Below are 20,463 nucleotides of genomic sequence, written 5' to 3'. Positions count from 1 at the left end.
CACCAGCTCTCTTCACCACCCCCAGCTTATTCTCCTCTGGAGTGTATCTTGAACCACTGAGACTGCTTTGACCCTCAGAATCTGGAGGAAAAACACCTCATAGCCCTCAAAACAAAGGTTTGGCCAAATTATGAAAGACTGGCTTGGTCTCAGGAAGGAACCATTCATTTTGATACCATCTGGCAGCTGGACCTTTTCTGTAGACGTGAGGACAAATAGTCTGAGGCCCCATATGTGCAGGTTTTCTATACCTTGCAGGGAAATCTAGACCCTTGCTGACAGTGTAGGATTGATCCAGCCCTCCTGCTTGTCATTTCAGGAGAGGCTGCAAAGGGCAATTCCAGGGAACTAAAGAAACAAATCCCAGAGGCACTCCCAACAGGGGAGCCAGCTCCCTCCAGCTCTGCTCCTCTGGGTCCACCTCAACCTCCCTGTCCAGCTTCAATCTCTCGCTTGCCTAATCCTAGAAATCCTCACCCTAGACAAGCCCCAGTCTCACTCCTGCCTTTCCGATAGATGCCTGGTGAATTTGGCCCCAGTAAGGTCCAGGTCCCCTTCCCCCTACAGGACTTAAAGTAAATTAAGGGGGATTTTGGGAAGTTTTTGCATGACCCTGACAGATATATAGAGGCTTTCCAGAATTTAACCCAAGTATTTGAACTCTCTTGGAGAGATGTTGTGTTACTTTTGAATCAGATCCTGATGGAACACTGAGAAGCAGTCTGCTCTGCAAGTAGCTGAGAGATTTGGGGATGAACTTTGTTTCACATATAGTATCAGGAAAGGGGGCAAACTTTATCCAACTGGAAGAGACACAGTACCAGTAAATGACCCTGGATAGGATCCCAGTGATGAGATGGGAGACTGGAAGAGAAGACACTTTCAGGTGTGCATCATGGAGGGATTAGGTGGGACTAGGACCAAGCCTCTTGATTATAGCAAGCTATCTATGATAGAACAAGGATTTAATAAAAATCCCACTGCCTTCTTGGAGAGGCTAAGAGGGGCCTTGTTAAAGCACACCTCTCTATCTTCTGGTTCAGTCAAGTGACAACTAATTCTGAAGAATAAATTTATTACTCAGGCAGCCCCTGATATGAGGAGGAAGTTGCAGAAATGGGCCTGGGACCAGATAGTACTTTAGAGGACTAACTGAAAGTGGCCACCTTGGCCTTTTACAATAGAGATGGGGGGACACAAGAAAGAGGCAAAAGCCTTAATGGCCACCGTGCAAGCCCAGAAACCCCAGAATTCCCAGGGTACACTTGTTAACTGCTATAGATGTGGCAAGAACAGTTGTTTCTCTTCTAAAGTTGAACTGCTTCTATACAAGGTTTAATTTCTTCCACCAGGGTGAAACAGCTCAAAGCACAATGTTATCAATATTTTGACTTGTTATTTCTGTGATCTTTGGCAGTAGATTATTTTCTTGTATAATACACATGTTTAACTCATGCATACTTAACCTTATAAAACTTGGTTTTTCCTCTCACCTAGAGGCCATCAAACTGCAAATGGTCAGGCAACCGGAGCCTCAGGGACAATGCCTCCCTTTTGCAAGGACCCTTAGATAAACCTCTGGGAGGAATCTGACTGCTGTTTTCTCCAAAACAATGCCCCCTGTCAGCAAAAATTAGCTAAGATTGGCCATCATTCATATTCTAATGGCAGTTAGATGTGCCTCTTCAGAGAGGGGAGTTGATACTGCTAGGAGACAGGGAAATACTGGGTAGAAGAGGGCAGTTCCTTGGCAAAGGTCCCACCTTCAAGCCTGGAAACCTCTGGCCCTAACTGAGAACATGCATTCCTGTTTTCACACAAAAAAGTTGCCTTTTGGCTCTCCACATGCCCCTGTCCTGTACCCATATAAACCTCAGGCCTCAGGTTCCAGAAGCAGATGAAAAGTAGATGAACAGGAGAGCAGAAGAATGGCATAATGGTGTGGCAGAGAGAAGAGAAGGAGAATCTGAACACCAAGAGGAGTTCAGCTGGGGGTGATTGGAGAGGAAATTGGCCACTGGACGGCTGAACTCCAGGAAGACCATCTTCCCATTCCATCTCCTTTCCAGCTCCCCATCCATCCCACCTTCACCACTCAATAAAACCCCCACATTCACTACCCTCAAGTCCATGTGTGATCTGGTTCTTCCTGGATGCCTGAGAAGAACCTGGATACCAAGAGAGCATTGAGCTGGTTAACACTTAAGCTGTCTGAGGATAGCAAAGCTAAAAGAGTGCACTGTAACACACACCATGCTCACTTGGGCTTTAGGAGTTGCAGGCACCCACCCTTATACACTGCTGTGGGGCTGGAGCCCCAAAGCACTCACCCAGGCTCCTGCACCTGCCCATCTGCATGCTCCCCCTACCATAAGGAGTTTGAGCAGCAGCGGAGGCTGCAGCCAAACTGACAAGCTACACCCTTGTCACATATCCTGCGAGGGAACTTTCCCATTTCGCTGTCATCAAAATTTGTTTGACCATAATGCAAAAGTCTATTTCTGGGCTCTCTCTTCTATTCCACTGGTCCATGTGTCTATCTTTATGGCAGTACTACACTACTCGGATTACTGTAACTTTGTAATATGTTTTGAAATCAGCAAGTGTGAGAACTCCTTCTCTGCTCTTTTTCAATATTGTTTTGACTATTCAGGGTTCTTGATAGTTCTTATACATTTTAGAATGATTTTTCTGTTGCAAAAGAAGTTATTGGGATTTTGATAGGATTTGTATAGAATATGTACATCCCTTTGGACTGTACATATTTGACATCTTAATAAGTGTCCCAATTCATGAGGCCAGAATGCCTTTCCATTTTTTGTGTATGTCTTTAATTTCTTTCAGCAAAATTTTGATGTTTTCAATGTACAATCTTTCACCTCCTTGATTAAGTTTATTTCATTCTTTCTGATGTTATTGTTGATGAAATTGCTTTCCTAATTTCTTTTTTGAATTGTTCATTGTTAATGTATAGAAATGCAGCTGACTTTAGAGACTTGATTTTTTTCCCTTCCATTTTGCTGAATTTGTTTATTAGTTCTAACAGATTTTTAATTTTTAGTATGTGTGTATATTATCTTTAAGGTTTTCAATATATAGAATCATGTTATCTGCCATTATTTCTTCAAATAGCCTTTCTTTCCCTTTCATTTTCTCTCATAGTGCATATATTGATCCACATGATGATGTTCTATTGTCCCTTACATTTTGTTCATTCTTTTTTCTTTTTCTTTCTCAGAGTTGACAATTTCAAATAATTTGTTTTCAAGTTCACTGATTATTTCTTTTGCCCATTTGAGTTACCTATTGAAACTCTCCAGAAAAAAATTCAATTTGATTATTTCATATTTCAGCTCCAAAAATTTCCCCTTTTTAAATTTCTCTTTGTTGATATTCTAAATGTGTTTAAATATTGATTTTCTTCTTTACTTTAGTTTCTTCCATGTTTTCCATGAGCTCCTTGGGCATATTTAAGACAGTTTCTTTAAAAGTATTTGTGTAGTAAGTCCAATGCCTGTGTTTCTTCAGGGAGGGTTTCTGGAAATGTATTTTGTTTTTTAAAATTATGCGTTTTGACTATTTCTTTGCATGCCTTGTGATCTTTTGTTGAAAATTAGACATTTGAACAATTAGTTACTTCTGTCAGTCTTTGCAGTCTGACATGGAAGAGCATGTTTTGAGTGTTTTTATCAAGATTAAGGTCTTCTCAGGTGTTTTTTTGGTTATGTGTCTCATCTGGACCTTTGTGTGTGTTTTTCTTCCCCCAATTCCCTCTGTATGCTCAACTGTTTTTGAATGCCTTAATTTCCCAATGAACCTCACCCAGACTCTTCTTGGACTTTAGATGTTCTATTATATTCTTCTGCCCATAACCTCTTGACCCAAACCTTCATAGGTCTGCAGTATCCCTGAAGCTTTCATACGTCTTGGTACCTACCACTGCTTTCTGTGGCTTCTGTCAGCTTGAAATCTGAGCTATGTCACCATTCCCAATGTGAGCTCTGAATCAGGTGAGACAAACCAGTCACTAAGTAGCCAACAGACAGGTTAGAATGTTGTAAATAGTTTCTATTCTGTTCCTTCCAGCTGAGGGAGGGAATGCACAATTGAGCTTTTGCTTCTGGACTGTGGTCTGCCACTCCAGGGCAAAGGTAAATAAAATGGATTAGAAATTTATACTGTTTGAAAGTGGCTTTTTCTTGATTGGGCATTCAGTTGCTTGCTATGTATGTTTGACTGGTTTTCAAAACTCTATGGAGTTATTTGTGTCAGTCTCCAGTTGATTTTCAAATGTTTCCCTGAAAGAACAAGGGCATGCGGCTTCTGATTAACATTATTGCTCTGCTTCTTTTGATTTTATATTATGATTTTATAATTACAAGAACAACAAAGCTGTTTCCAGTTTGTTAATTGAAATGGTAGTTCAGGCAGTGTTATGCTGGATGGAATCAAGTTATCCCACAGAATGACCCAGTAGAATGAAGCGCTCAGAACTAGAGACAGTCACAAAAATGCTGAGAGAGGAAGAGTCTGAAGAAATATTTGGAAGTAATAAATGATGAAACAGTGCTAAAGCTAAGTTTTAGGGCATTAGATCATAATCTTTCTTAAGAATTACCTGAGGACCAAAATAGGCTGGGTAGCTATGCAAATATCAGACAAAATAGAGTGTATGTCAAAAATATTTACAAGAGACAAAGACATTACATAACATAAAATTTTATGTTTGCAATAACATAATTATAAGTATCATTTAAAAATATATGAAAGATCATCAACAATATATAAGAGCTATAAATATATATGCACCACACAACAGAGCACCAAAATATGTGAAACAATAATTGATGGAATTGAGGAAGAAATAGACATTACTACAGCAATAGCTTGGGACTTCAATACCCCATTTTTAGTAATGGAAAGATTATCTACACAAATGATCAATAAATAAATAGTTATCTTGAACACCATCATAAACCAACTGGACCTCATAAAAATTTAGAGAATACTCCACCCAACAACAGCAGACTACACCTTCTTCTCAAATGCACACAGAATATTCCCAAGATAGTCCATATGTTAGGCTACAATATAAATCTCAATACATTTCAGAAGATTGAACTCATCAAAGCATTTTCTGTGATCACAATAGGATGAGCTAGACATCAATAACAGGAAAAAAACTTTAAAAAATCACAAATTTATAATTTATATGCAAAAAAGTGTCCTCAGGTATCAGAAAAATGACTTCTAGGTCATCCAGACAGAATATGAGCACAGTGCAGAGGACACTGAGCTCTGCCAGGAGCCATAATAATAGCTTCAGGAGAGTGAAGACAAGGCACTGATGGGAGGGTGTGTTTAGTAAATAGACTGGGTTTCATTTCATGGCCATTTAGGCTTTCTCAAACAATTTTGTCACCTCCTTTCTTTTGTCATCTCTCTCTAGGACTTGGAGAACTTCATTGCCAACTTTGGGGATGCTGGGTTTGTCCTTGTGGCCTTTGGCTCTACATTGAACACCCAGCAGTCCCAGGAAGTCCTCAAGAAGATGCACAGTGCCTTTTCCCACCTCCCTCAAGGAGTGATATGGAAATGTCAGAGTTCTCATTGGCCCAAAGATGTTCGTTTAGCCACAAATGTGAAAATCGTGGACTGGCTTCCTCAGAGTGACCTCCTGGGTAAGGACTGCTGAGATCTGCTCTTCTCTTTCCATTGACCTGTCTTTGGGGCTCATTGGTGTTCTGACCTCTAGCTGGGCATTTGTACCAGCCTAGGAAGTAGCTAGTCATAGGTAAAGGTAACGCTCAAAGGGCAGGAAAAGAACAGCTAGCTGGAATTCTTTGGGAATCAGGCTGTACTTCAAAAGTGGTGAAAATAGTCATTTTCTCTTTTTCTTTCTAACCCGAGAGAGGTCTGAAGTTTCCAACCAGAGGTGATATGTGGTCATGTTCCCTTGACCCTACTACATTTGACACTGAAGAGTCACCCCAACACAATCTAAGACAATATGTAAACTCCAAGAGCACATATCTGGGGGTATGTTGCCCCTGTTCTGTGGCCTCCCGACCACCTGTTTAGCAATGAATGTGCCATTACACAAACGCACATGTATCTATATAAATACATCTTCTTTATCTACTAAGGAAGTGAAGGATTCATACACTCACAACATTGATTCCAACATTGTTTGAAGGATGTGCCACGATATTAGTGCCAAGGTGAGTAATCACATAGTCAAGTATTGAGTCATTTGGTAACAGAGTTCCTTACACTTCAACAGGTTTTATTGTCCTTGTGATAGTTTTTGGAGATTTCTCACTGACATCCTCAGTGACTGGATCAGAGGTTCATAACTAAGTTTATGGTTCAAAGTCAGCTTGGTAATTTAAGGTACAGATTTCTGTATATTTAATTTATAAGACATGGGGCAAGGAAAAATATTTTCATTTTCAAAGGAACACAAGTAGAATAGAATCCATGTTTCTGTTGAGAAACACAGATTTAACTCTACATTATCAAAAGTCACTAGCTTGCTCTAAATAAAGGTGGGGCAGGCAGACAGGAACTAGAAATACAGAAGTAGAAGTGTATGGTTTATTATTCCTTACTTTCACAGCACTCTTCAAATGGAGAAAATAGCACATACAGTGTAGGTACTATGAAGGAACAGAGAGCAGGAAGTAAAGGGAGAGATGAGGTGAAGAGAGAAGGATGGCTGCGTGGATGGAGAAATATGCCTTGTTTATCATTCTTCTCTGCAGCTTTCCCTGCATTCAGAGCCTTAGATGGGTTGGGGCTGAGGTGAGGAATCTCTACAGAAAGGGAGGCTGGAATCTTGTTTCCTGGAATGTGCACACTTAAGTGCACATTTCCCAAGCGAAATGAATGAATTCATTTTCTCAGCAGACCTTGATTTCATTGGTGTTTCCTCTGACTTTTCTGCTTTACCTGGTGTTCCAAAATTTTTCATCCTGAAGTGTTCCACTCTCTTTCTTATTTGCCACAGCTCACCCCAGCATCCGTCTTTTTGTCACTCATGGCGGGCAGAACAGCGTAATGGAGGCCATCCGGCATGGTGTTCCCATGGTGGGATTGCCAGTTAATGGAGACCAGCATGGAAACATGGTCCGAGTAGTAGCCAAAAATTATGGTGTCTCTATCCAGTTGAATCAGGTCACAGCTGACACACTGACACTTATGTTGAAACAAGTCATAGAAGACAAGAGGTATGTGGCTCTCTGAGCATGTGGTCACTAAGGCTGAATGAAGATAGAAAACAAAAAGGATACTCTGTATTTTTCACAATAATAGCTGAAACTTCTGTGACATGGAATAATATGTATGTGATGCTAACAGTCCACCTATTTTCTCTGGTAAGTCTCTAGGAAGACTAATTTAGGTTAGATGCTGAGAGTTTATCTGGGAGTACCTCTAGTGGAATTCCAGCTGAAGCAGGGTGTTTCTTTGTGTGGTTCCCCAGTGTGCCTGCTCTTCTCACCTCTGGCTTCTTTGTCTGTGCTGCTCCCTAGGACACCCTTCCCTTCTCTTCACAGGACTGGCTCCTTCATGACATTCGGGTCTCTTCTCCAATGTTTCCTCCACAGAGAGCGTTGTGTCTTTGACAATCCTAACTAGCCTCCTCTCTCACTCAGCCCAATCATAATATATTATTTCCTTCATAACACTTTTCAAGATTTGTAATGACTCCATTTATTTATGTTTTTAGTAATTGTCTGGCCCCCAACACAAGAGAGTAGAGAGTCAGCTTCATAAGTACAGCAGTGTGTCTCTCTTTTTTTTCAACTGTGTTCCCAGTGCTTACTGCAGAGCCTGCCACAAAATAAGTTTCCATGAATTTCAGTTAAGTGAGGAAATAAAAGTGGCATAGTGACCTTCTTGGTTACTACCCATCCAGCCAATGATCTTATAATCAAGAAGGACTGAATATCTTATTATGGCTTCAGGAACACAAACCCTGAATCAGGTATATATTCTCTCATATATGGTCATATATATGGTGTTTTTTCCTTCAGTATACCATAAGCATCCTGGGGACATGGACTAGTTCTTAGAGATTTAATCACTTTCCTACAGCTTAACACTTTTAGAATTAATCATTGATCTTTGTATGTGGGTGTTTCTATTGAACTTTTCAAGAGGATTCAGCGAGACAGTGGCAAGGCCATGACAACAAATTTTCTTTGCAGCCCAGCCTTGGTGCATGTGTTAGAAAAGTGTTTGTATGCTTGTGTGTGCGCTCACGCAACACAAAGTCTCTAAGACTTGTGAGGCTGTGTCAGTAACACACCCTCTCTGTCTCTGCCAACAGGTACAAGTCAGCAGTGGCGGCAGCTAGTGTCATCCTGCGCTCTCAGCCCCTGAGCCCTGCACAGCGGCTGGTGGGCTGGATTGACCACATCCTCCAGACTCGGGGGGCGGCACACCTCAAGCCCTATGCCTTCCAGCAGCCTTGGCATGAGCAGTACCTCATCGACGTCTTTGTGTTTCTGCTGGGGCTCACTCTGGGCACTGTGTGGCTTTGTGGGAAGCTGCTGGGTGTCGTGGTCAGGTGGCTGCGTGGGGCCAGGAAAGTGAAGAAGACATGAGGCTAGGTGTAGCCTTGGGTGAGGGGAGGACATCCCTGGTTCTTTGAAGGTTCTCCCCACCCCAGCACAGGCCACCTTGTGTTCTCTCTTCAGCTCCACCTGCCAATGATCCTGCAACTTGCTTCTTTCAATTATCTGCCTCTGTTTAGAAATCTTCATGCACTACTAAGGTTTCTTGACTTGCCCCTTGTGACCTGGAGCCCCCAGCTCAGATACGAACTTTCACCTGCCAGCCCTGCCTCCTCCTTTCTCCCTTTTCCTAGACACAGGACTCTGACAACTTCACCTTTCTTGTTTAGATGACTTCCCAATCTCTAGTCCCCATTTCTCCTTCTATCACTTTTCATAAAAAAACACAGGAAATATTTGACATATCTTCCATTTCAAATTCTTCCATTTTATGCATATATCTTGCCCTTCCTATAAGCTCTCCTCAAAGTTCAGGAAACCTGGTCCGCTCTCCTGCATTTAGGAAAGGAGAACCTCGGCCAAGACCTTTGCTCACTGCCTGAGACCCCTTCCTTAGAGAGCACTTCCTTTGCTGGTCAGACATGGAGCCTGCACTTGGTCCCAGATGATACTGCTTTATTTCAGTTTTTACAGTTTCCTTCTTAAGATTCCCATCTTATAAATGGAGTACAGTAAACCTCAAGTAGCGAAGTGGAAGCCAATGTGTAAGGCTTTGTGGCTTCAGGTACCAGTGGCTAAGGCAGTTTTAAAGACTTCGTTGATTTTAGAAAAATTCCATCTTCCATCCCCTACATGGTAGTTAATACCGTTATATATGGTAAAACCTTAGAGATGACATTAATCTGCTAGGAACAGAAGCAAGAAAAACCATGGCATAAACAACCCCAGAGTTTTTGTTCGTTCGTTTCATCTTTCTTGATAAAGCCCGAAGGTAGCCCATTCAGGGCTTGTGTGGTTGGTTACCCCATCATGTCATCAATAACCCATATGTTTTCTTTTTGATCTTCCTTAGTGTAACACCAGACTACCTTTCTGATAGCTGGTGTTCATGAAACATTTTACGTTCAAATGATTGTACCTATTTTTGGCTTTAGAGTTCTGAAATAAAATGAAATTCCACTGTAATAAAACTGTCAAATGTGTGGTATCTGATGACTTAAAAACATAGAGTAGAAAACAGGCATATGGAGTGGCCCTGGATGAACCATAGTTTTAGATTGTTTAATTCTAGAATTGTGAAACAGATCTTGAAACAATTCAGATCAAAAGATGAAACTGTTACAAATGCTCCTGCAGAAATAGAGAATGCCCCCCATCAAAACCTCTGCCAGTTCCTTGAAAGGATTTGCTTGGAAGTCTGCAGAGCTGAGTGCTGGATGTCTATGCATTTTGCGAGGTCTCATGACACAAGAGCCAGAAGCATGAAGCATGCAGAAGTACATTAGAGTGTGTGTATCTGTGTGTGTATAATATAAGGTTTTATTGCTGTAATTTTTATGAAACCACATGAATGGATCAATGACAATACTCCAATGAAGGGCAGACATGGAGCCTTCTCTATGTTTTCTTTTGAATCAACAGCCACAATTTCATTCCCCTCATGAACAACACAAGGTCTTAGGGATAAGCCTCCCTGGCCAGTAACTCCTCTCCCACCTCAGCACATAGCCTTTTTCTAACACTTGGTAATTCATCGAGGTCAACTTTGTGCCAGTTGTACTAACTTGCATCCCTAAAATCTGATCATAAGCAGCCAATCAGCCAGACTGATGCTTCTGATCTTGTTATTTCCAAGCACCCTCCACAGGGCTGTGAGCATGGCCCTGACAACCTAGAAATCTGGTGTTATCCTTCACTGTTTAAAATCTTTGTTCCCATTGTGTGGAATGTAATGGTCCTGGCTACCAATCTAGGCACACCTGGAGCAGTTCTCCACCTACTCTTTTCCAAATGTTCACTACACCCCCTCAGAACACATTTTGCTGTTTTTAACCTCTGGGCTTTGTCTATGCCCTTCCCTCTCTCAGAAATATCATCCTACTCTTGCTGGACTAAGAAACTTCTGCTTATCTCTCAATATCCAGTGTGATCGTGTTCACATTGGTAAGCCTGTGCCTGACCACTACACCCGAAATGGAGCTCACTGCCTTCTCTTTTGAAGCATTTTTCTTACTACTATATGGCAATTATTTATTACAATATCTGTTTCCTATTTAGAAACCATAAGGTCTTTTTCATAAAGACATGGACTGGTTCCTGTTTATCTTGTTATTACAGAACCTGGCATAGTACCTGGAACAAATACTGCTAGGACAACTGGATAATATTTAGAAAAAAAGCAATATTTGATCCAGACTTCACACTATATCAAAAAATGAAATCCAATGCACCAGATATCTAAGTACAAAAAAATGATACCATGCTGAGTCTAAGAGAAAAAGTGAATTTTTCCATAGCCTGCGTATAGGGAAAGACTTTCTAAATAGGAATCAAAACTCCTGATACAACAAGAGAAATGTAAATTAATTTGACATAAAAACTTTGGTATGACAAAAATCATGGTAAGAAGATTAACAATCCAAATTAAAAAGTCAGAGAAACATAGCTGCAACATATATCTCACATATAGACCTAATATTTATGATAAACTAAAAACTATTAACATTGAGGAAAGAATCTATGATACATATACATACTGAAATAATATTTAGCTTTAAACTACAATAAAGAAAAGCAGAATAAGCTATGGAGTAAATTCCAATACAGTTAAGTAAAAAGAGCAAAGAGTAAGAGTAACTATAAGATGTATCCTTTTTTTTCATAAGAAAAGGGAAAGTATGTATATGGCAGATAATGAAAAATGTATATCTATGTGCATTGCTTTGCAAAAACAGTGCAGAGGGAACAAACCAGAGTGTGATAGATTATCTATGAGGGTGGTATTTGAATAGGGTGGAAGGATCCATGGGTTTATGTTTTTACATAGTTTGGATTTTGGAAACATTGATACTTTGCATACCAAATATATGTTTAAATTAACAAGGAGAGAAAAACCAAGTACTGAAATACAGATGGAAACAAATGAAATCAATTTTTTTCCAAATGAAAATGTAACTATACTGTAGAAAAAAATTAACATCATTACCTTTTAAACACAGTACTTTTACTATATACTGTATACAATCAATCAAAAGACAAAAAAGAACTCCAAATGAATCTTGTAGTCTATTGAGTAATTGTATTCTCAGTTGGCAAATTAGTATATCTGAACCTAATTTCTGTGCATATTAGCCTTGAATAAATGCATCAATGACAGTGAGAGTCAGGTTTCTTATTTTGGAAAAAGCAATTAGAAATGTGGGAATGGGGAAGATTAGAATAACCTGTAGTGTTGTATTGGAATTAGAGTTATCAGTATAAATTTATAATTTTCTGTAATACAAATATAAATATAGGTATAGGGAGAGATATAGGTATGTATTCTTTATACTCACATTTATATATGTATATTTCTTAGCTCTGTCCGTGGAAGAGGAATTACAAACAATGGTGCTTCATTGACAATGAACACACCTAGCAACATCCCTTGTTTCTGAATATCACCCCTCACTAAAAGGTTTCCTTGAGAAATTGTAGGTTCTAAAATTGGGACAGGGAAAGTGCAAGATAACCCTAGAGCATCATGTGCAAGAAAGAAAGAAAAAGCTAAAAAATAATGGAGCTTCCACAGGAGCAACACAATGAACAATGATAGTAATAGGTTGTATCTTACTGAATAAATAAGAATTTAAGAGACAATACTGATAATAAATAAATAGATTAGATAGATAGATAGGATCGAAGATAAATGTTAAACAAAATGTGATATAAAACATAGAAGGGATGTTAGAGATTAAAAAGCATTAATTTGCCACCATCATTATGATAATTGATTCAGACAAGAATCCTAAAGGATGATAAAATGTGAGTGGAAGTTTGATAAGGAATAGGATGCTTATACAGTTTCAAAATAGCTCCACACAAATTAATTACTAATTATATGGGGAAATAGTAACTTTACAGTTGAGAATGTTGGTGGACATGACCTTAGCCAAATGATCGAAGCCAGTATCATGAATAATGGGACCATCTCAGGTCATGTGGCTCCTACTGTGATTCACTGAGATAGAGATGATGTACCTTTGTAGTATTTTAAGCAAAACTCCACAACACAAAGTATAATGAAAAATCATCAGATAAATCCAAACTGATAACCATTCTACAAAACAAATGGCCTGTATACTTCAAAATGTCAGTGACATGAAATATGAAGAAAGGCTCAGAAATCAGTCTTTATTGAAGGGGGTGAAATCTTCAGGATAATCAAATGCCCTGCATAATCCTGGATTAAGTTTTGCACTATAAAAATAATATTACCATGTGCGACATTTGATGTTAGTGGGACAATTGGCCAAATTTGACTAAGGTCTAAAGATAATGTTATTATATCCATGTTAAATGGTACCTTCATAATGAAGATTGTTTACTGGGAGGCTACAATATCTGAAATATAGTAATTGTCAACATGCATGCATGTAATGCCATGGTTTCAAAGAGTATAGCACAAGAATGCATAGAACTACAGGAAAAAATTGAATAATGTGAAGAGACTTTAAAAAGCTTTCCAATGAAAATTTCTAACATTTATAAATGCAGTACTTAGTGTCTTCCATCCAGCCTCAATGATTACTAACTCCTGGCTGATACAGTTTGTCTCTGTGTCCCCACTCAAATCTCATATTGCATTGTAATCCCCAGTTTTGGAGAAGGGACCTGGTGGGAGGGTGATTGAATCATGGGGGCTGATTTCCCCCTTGCTATTCTCATGACAGTGAATGACTTCTCACAAGATCTGGTTGTTTGAAAGTGTGTAGCACTTCCCCCTTCTCTCTCTCTCTCTCTCTCTCTCTCTCTGTCTCTCTCTCTCGATGCTCTAGCCCTGTGAGACGTGCCAGCTTCCCCTTCACCTTCCCCGTTTATTGTAAGTTTCCTGAGCACCCCCAGCCATGCTTCCTGTAATAGCTGTGGAACCTTGAGCCAATTAAACCTCTTTTCTTTCTAAATTACCCAGTTGCAAGTTGTTCTTTATAGCAGTGTGAGAATGGACTACTATGTTGGCCAACTTTCTTTATACTTTCGGTGCCCCCACTCATTTTCCATTCCTTGTCACCCAAATAATTTTGAAGCAAATTCCAGATATCATAGCATTTCATCCGTAAATATTTCAGAATGTATCTCTGAGAGTCTCCCTTTTTCCATACCACAATAACATTATAACACATCCCCAAATCAACAGTAACCTCTTAATATCAAACATTCATTGTTCAGAACTCTCTGATAGGGATATGAGATTTGTAAGAGTTCAGTTGGATCACCCTGATACCCCACCCTTCATGTGTCCTTCCCTGTTATTTATTACTAACACACCACATATTTGATTTATTTATTTTGTTATCACTTGACTCCCCAACAAGGATGTAAGTTCTGGGAGGCAGGTGTTTTTGTCTCTGTTGTTCAATGCACTCTGTGCAGCAGCAGAACAGTGCCTCACAGATACTTACCTATTAGTATGATTGTTGAGTTAATGAACAAGTTTAGGATGAAAAAACAAATTCTCTGTTTGCTAATGCATTATTGGAGGTCCAAAAATAATAAACGGGCTGGAGCCTTGTGACGCCTGGTAAAGACCTGCCCCTGCCCTTTGCACCAACTCCTCAGTGACCAATGAACATGGCTATGTTGCAGAAATGTCTAAGGATGCAATACTTTAAATTCAGATTTTTTTTTTAAAGGCGTATGGACAGAAAACATGTAATAGTGCAAAGCAAAATTCAAGGATCCACTTCATCTTGTAGGCATTGAAGGACTTTCTCTGTCAGTTTGTTGTTTGTTTGTTTGTTTTTTAGATAGAGGATCTCAATACATTGCTTAGGCTGGCCTCAAACTCCTGGGCTACAGCCATCCTTGTGCTTAAGCTTCCTGAATAGCTGGGATGACAGGTGCATGCCACTGTGCCTGGCTCTGCCTGTTTGAGAATTGCACTGAAATCCTTTATTAAAGGCAGCATTATATTGAGGATAGGGAATGCATATCAATATCATGCAAATGAAAGCCCTTGCCAGGGCTGACATTTCAAGGGAGTAAAATTGTAAGCTGTCTTCAAATTGTCCCTGAGAAGACTGTGGAAAAAGCCCTGATTCTATTTTATGATACTTATTCAGGATTATAATCTAAACTTTAGAGATTCATGCTTTCAATGAAGAAGTGAAATTACAGGGGGGCTTAACCTGTGTGGACACTAGAATCATTTTATGGATATGGTATCTTCTAAGGAGACTGCCTGAATAATAATCACAGGCCATTCCCCCTTTGTAGATCATTATGTCTTGGGGGATTGGCTTCCAGAGTTCTAGAGCTTGGGACACTAGCTAGAAATTTTATGCAGGTATCTGGGGAAATGAAGCACAGGGATGTCAGTATAAGATTATGAAAGTTGTCAGAATCAAAAGGTAGTCACCTGTGTTAAAACTGTGACCAGTGGAGCCAGGGAAGGCAGTGAAGGGAGGTTCTCACACAGTATCCCTGATAACAAGAACTATCACATAAGATTGCAAAAACCACAACCTTGGTTAGGCCACTGCATCCTTACACAAAAAAATACTTCTGTGAGGATATCTGTCCAGCAACTGCCTATCCTACCTTGGACTGATGTCACTCTTGTTATTGACCCTTCTAGCCAAGGATAACTGTCTAAAAATGACCTGTGTAACTCTCCTCATTTTTCATTTAAAAAGCCTCATTGTCTTCCTTTATCTCCCTGAATATGCCCATGTGTATTCCCACTGGAATGCTCGTTTCTTTCTTTTCTTTTCTTTTTTTTTTTTGAGACGGAGTCTCGCTCTGTCGCCCAGGCTGGAGTGCAGTGGCCGGATCTCAGCTCACTGCAAGCTCCGCCTCCCGGGTTCCCGCCATTCTCCTGCCTCAGCCTCCCGAGTAACTGGGACTACAGGCACCCGCCACCTCGTCCAGCTAGTTTTTTGTATTTTTTAGTAGAGACGGGGTTTCACCGTGTTAGCCAGGATGGTCTGGATCTCCTGACCTCGTGATCCGCCCGTCTTGGCCTCCCAAAGTGCTGGGATTACAGGCTTAAGCCACCGCGCCCGGCCATCCATTTCTTTTAAAGAGGGTCTCCAAAAGGTTTCTTTTAGAGAGCCTCTCTCAATGTAAGTTATTTGGATTTGACAAGGTCATCAGAGTAAGAAAGGAAGTGTGGCACCATAAGATCAGGGAAGGATCCATAAAAGGGAGATGGGTTCTCGTCACCTCAAGCTGCAGCTGTCATCCATGTGATTTCTTAGGGTCCCTAGTGTTCTTGGTTCATACTAATTTCCAGGAAGGGAGAGTGGTGCTTACATGATTAGGGCAGGGTTAAGGGTTCAGTTCACCAATCCCCCCTTTCCACTGTCCCTGGTTTGCCAGAGTGAGAATAGGGTAGCTAATGGATCATGAACTGAGTAAGAAGGGGCAGAGGGTGAGAGGGGACAGGCAGAAGAGAAGATAGACAGGTTCTCTTCTCCTACCCCTTCTCAAGCCTATAGCCAGTGTATTCCCACTGGAATGCCCGTTTCTTTTAAAGAGGGTCTCCAAAAGGTTTCTTTTAGAGAGCCTCTCTCAATGTAAGTTATTTGGGTTTGAGAAGGTCATCAGAGTAAGAAAGGAAGTGTGGCACCATAAGATCAGGGAAGGATCCACAAAAGGGAGATGGGTTCCTTTGGTGCACGGGGTTCCTTAGGCAGGTGCAGGGCACACAGCTTAAGGGCTGGGTTCTGGGGCTTCTGCAAGAGTGTGCATGGATGGGCAGCTGGGCTCTGCTTCTAGTGGGCTTCCTTCTCTTTGGGATCCTGCTTTCAGAGGCCTCCAAAATCCTGGCGACTTCCACACTGGGTGAGTGCTTGGCGGGAAAATCCAGAGACAAGCATGTTCCAGGTACCGCGCATGGGCACTGGCAGTTCTGTCACAGGGTCATCCAGGTAGGTTTCCACGCTGGGCTGGTGTCTCGGGCTGGAAAAGGAAGAGGCTGGTAGGGGCCGTGGAGCCAAGAAGGGCCTCTAACCTGGGGTAAAAAAGAGTTCTGGAGAAAACGGAAGTTTCCTTTTCCCTCTCCAGCTCTGGACGTGAGCTGCATCTCACAAGGCTGGAGCCAGCGTTTAATTTCCCAGTCCAATACGTTCGCCCTGGGCCACCTTCCTCGGTGCTGGAGAGACGTTCAGTTGCTCATTCAGTTCTTCTAAAGGGGTGCTCGGTAGTTGCCAATAGAAATTGTAGCAAGCTTTTTCAGGCTCTTAAAGACGGAGGAAAGGTGCTCTTGGAGGTGCCACAGCAAATTGGGGTTGTTTTCGTCCATAGGAATCCCGGAGAACTGGCTGGGGCTGGTGAGAGGACCCCTGGACAATCGGGTGTTTGGAAGCCCTTTTATCTTTCATTCAAGCTACTGGAAAGGTTTTGAAGGATAAGTGGGGCAGTTAGTTTTGCATTTTGTGCCCCTATTTTTATTTCTTTTACTTTTATCCCCAAAGGAATAGAAGATAAAAGAGAAAATATATCATGGGAAAGGAGGGCGCTCCCCAAGACCCTTCTTAAGCCCATCCTGAAAGGATGGTGGGCTCTCTCTTAGATCAATTTAAGATCGTGGAGAATCTGGGATTCCTGGAGCTGGATGAAACCAAGGAGTCCATTTAATTCGGCCTTTCCCTTTTATTTTCCTAAGGGGGATACCAAGGATTAAGGAAATCGAGGCACCGTTTTCAACAGTGCACCCAGCCTTCCTAATGGCCCTTGAGGTGTTGACTCCTGATGCCTTACTCCGAGTCGGGAGTGGTGGCTCACGCCTGTAATTCCAGCACTGTGGGAGGCCGAGGTGGCTGCATCGCCTGTCAGAAGTTGGAGACCAGACTGACCAATATGGTGAAGCCCTGTCTCTACTAAAAATACAAAAATTAACCGGACGTGGTGGTGCATGCCGGTAGTCCCAGCCATTCGGGAGGCTGAGGCAGGAGAATCGATTGAACTCGGGAGGTGGAGGATGCAGTGAGCCGAGATGGTGCCGCTGCACTCCAGCCTGGGTGACAGAGCGACCCTCCATCTCAAAAGAACTACAACAAAAACAGTTGTAGAAAGCTGTGACTCCGTGTTAATCCTTTTTTGCGTGTTTGTTTTTCCTGATCTTCAGGAGAAATTAAAAGTGGATCTCTTCAATTACACTGTTTCCCTGCCTCAGTCTTCAAGAGGGAGTTGGTGTGGTTTGTGAGGTGCTAAAATCCCGGGCTTTGTTCTGGAAAACATTCTGGCTCATCAAGACCCACCATGAATGGATGCATATGTGGTCACCCCTTGTCTCTGCTTCTTACATGGATAAAATGTGAGTAAGAGCAGGCAGTCTGAGGGGTAGGAGATTTTCACTTTATGTATTCCTTATTACCTCAGACCACACAAGTGTGGATGTTAAAAATAGTCACTCCCACAGATACATACTATTTCTCTAGCACCACAGCCTCTACTTGGAATCCAGTCGCTATGGGACTTCAGCTCCCAAATAATACTTGCTTCTAATTTTTGGCCATTGCCATACCTTCTTTCCTGATCTGGCTTTCTCTGCTGCCAAGACTCTTAGATTCAAGAAAACGCCCATATTGAAGCATGGTTTAGGAGAAGACATATTTAGAATTAAATGATTCAGACTTAGAGCTGTTGGAATTTTAACTTACTCTGAGGCTTGAGAGGAATGTGAGTTACATAACATGCAGTCAAGTAGCATGCAGCTGCAATTTATGCTTCTCTGATTATAGATGAACCTCCTTCCTTATTCTTCTCTGGTAGATAATTAGGAAGACCAAGAGGTGCCAGAGACAAGACTCCCTCAGGTCCTAGCCCTTTTAAGGAGTAACAAAGTAATCTTCCTGGGGATGCAGCAATCTGTAACCAATCAAATCACTGTAATGTGTGCACTGATTTTGTATGGCAAATGTTGTAATACTGCTAAAACTTCTCTGTTCTTACCTTTTAAGTGAAATCTTAACTTCACCATTTCAGAACACTGACCCCATTTGTTTGGAGTCAGTGTTTTCTGGGTGGTCATCCTCAAGCTTTGCACTGGAATAAACTCTGTACCTAATCATGTTTTCTAAATGTCATTATGTAAGGTCGACACATTAGTGTGATGGAACTTGTACCTCTCCTGAGAATCAAACTTTTCTTTCCTTAGTATCCCAAGATTTCCTGGAATCCCATGGAATCCAGTTGCAAGAGAGACTAGGATGTCGCCCGTTCTAGAACAATCCCACAATTTTCCTGAATGTCTTAATTTGACTTTGCACAAAATTCAGGCCCCAAATAAGAAATATCCTGCCAAATATTGAAAGTAATGGCAAAACTGCAATTACTTTTCCACCATCCTAATACATTTCAATCTCAAGAATTTTGGCTGTAAGTGTTGACTACATATTTCTCCCTCCAGTGGAAGTTTCTTGGACTCACCCTTTAGCTCCTATATTTCTATCTCCTACAGTAACATAAAATTCCGAAGTGAAGGATCCCAGAAATAGCTCTGATTGGTTGTCCATCAATAATTCTTCAACTCACATTCACAGCTCTGTGCCATATTTTCCACCAATGCAGTTATTTCTTTTGGACACAGTACTTCCATAAAATCTCTGGTCAGAATGCAACATGTATCTTGCAATAAGAAATGCCTAAGGTCTGAGCACAGAGAAGAAGCTCATCACACTGACATGGAGACCACGAGTCATAGAAGAAATCTTTGGTGGGAGATTGCCACAGATCGGGGATTTGGGCAGTTGGAATATAGGTGCCTGGGCTGGGGCTTACCCAAAGTGAAATGGAAGAACTGGTGAAGCTTGTCTTCACGTGTTCACTATTCCACTTCTTGTTTCCTAGACTTTTTTCTCCTGGCTTTCCCCCATACCTCCACAAACCCCTATCATGTGAGCTGCACCCGGCAAAATCATAGAGGTGGAATTGCCTGAGGCCTTGAGGGCCCAATCCTAGCCCAGTGTGTCCAGGAGGTGGCACATGGGGTCAAAAGAGATTATTCTCTAGCTCTAAAATTTAATGTCTACCTGCCTTGCTGAGTTTTTGTCTTACTTGGAGCCTGTTATTTTTGTTGGGAGAGGGAGCATGGAAGAGTGCTCTTTCTCACTTCTGGAATGGGACTGTCTGTCTTACGCCTGTATCACCATATGCCTGTATCACCATTGTATCTTAGAAGGTGTCACCTTATTTTGATTTTACAGGTTCACAGATGAGACTCTGGATTTTGGACTGCTGAGTTGATACTGAAACCAGTTAAGACTTTGGAATTAGAGGGTTGGAATGGATGTATTTGTATGTGATAAGGACATGAGTTTTTGGAGGGCAGTGACAGAATGTTCCTGATATTCCAGTCTTGAGGCACAATATCTTCAAATAAACTGCTTGCAGATATTAATCACATCTAAAAAATAACATCAGAGCAACACACAGATTAGAGTTTGATTTAATAACTAGGTTCAATGGTATATGTCAAGTTGACATTTAAAAAACACAGTTTAATACAACTCTTCTATAGCATACTGGGAATATACTAACTCTTCCCCAGAGTAGAGGTCCTTGGGTGATGTTCACTCTTATCCCTGACATTCTGTAACATAAATACTGTGAAGTAATATATTAGATTTTAAGGTGATAGAGTGAGAAGAACACAATAGTATTCTACACACTCACAAATTCATAACAAAATAAAAGGTAAATACTCATAACATTTACAATCCTTTTGCAACTGATCATATGG

General features: G+C 41.0%; 1 protein-coding gene across 1 annotated transcript in view; it reads left to right on the top strand.

The window, feature by feature from the left end:
- Positions 1–9,719, top strand: part of LOC112626982 (UDP-glucuronosyltransferase 3A1-like) — a 45,112-nt gene extending 35,393 nt beyond the window's left edge. Inside the window, 3 exon segments of the mRNA XM_025389389.1 lie at positions 5,450–5,681; positions 7,010–7,229; positions 8,333–9,719. Of these exon segments, the coding sequence (XP_025245174.1) occupies positions 5,450–5,681; positions 7,010–7,229; positions 8,333–8,609 (729 nt within the window). The 3' untranslated portion in view covers positions 8,610–9,719.
- Positions 9,720–20,463: the final 10,744 nt, after the last annotated feature.

The sequence above is a fragment of the Theropithecus gelada genome, chromosome 6, assembly GCF_003255815.1.
Source record: "Theropithecus gelada isolate Dixy chromosome 6, Tgel_1.0, whole genome shotgun sequence".
Classification (NCBI taxonomy): Eukaryota; Metazoa; Chordata; class Mammalia; order Primates; family Cercopithecidae; genus Theropithecus; species Theropithecus gelada.
Note: the sequence above shows the minus strand (reverse complement) of the source record. Positions and strands in the feature narration are given on the sequence as shown.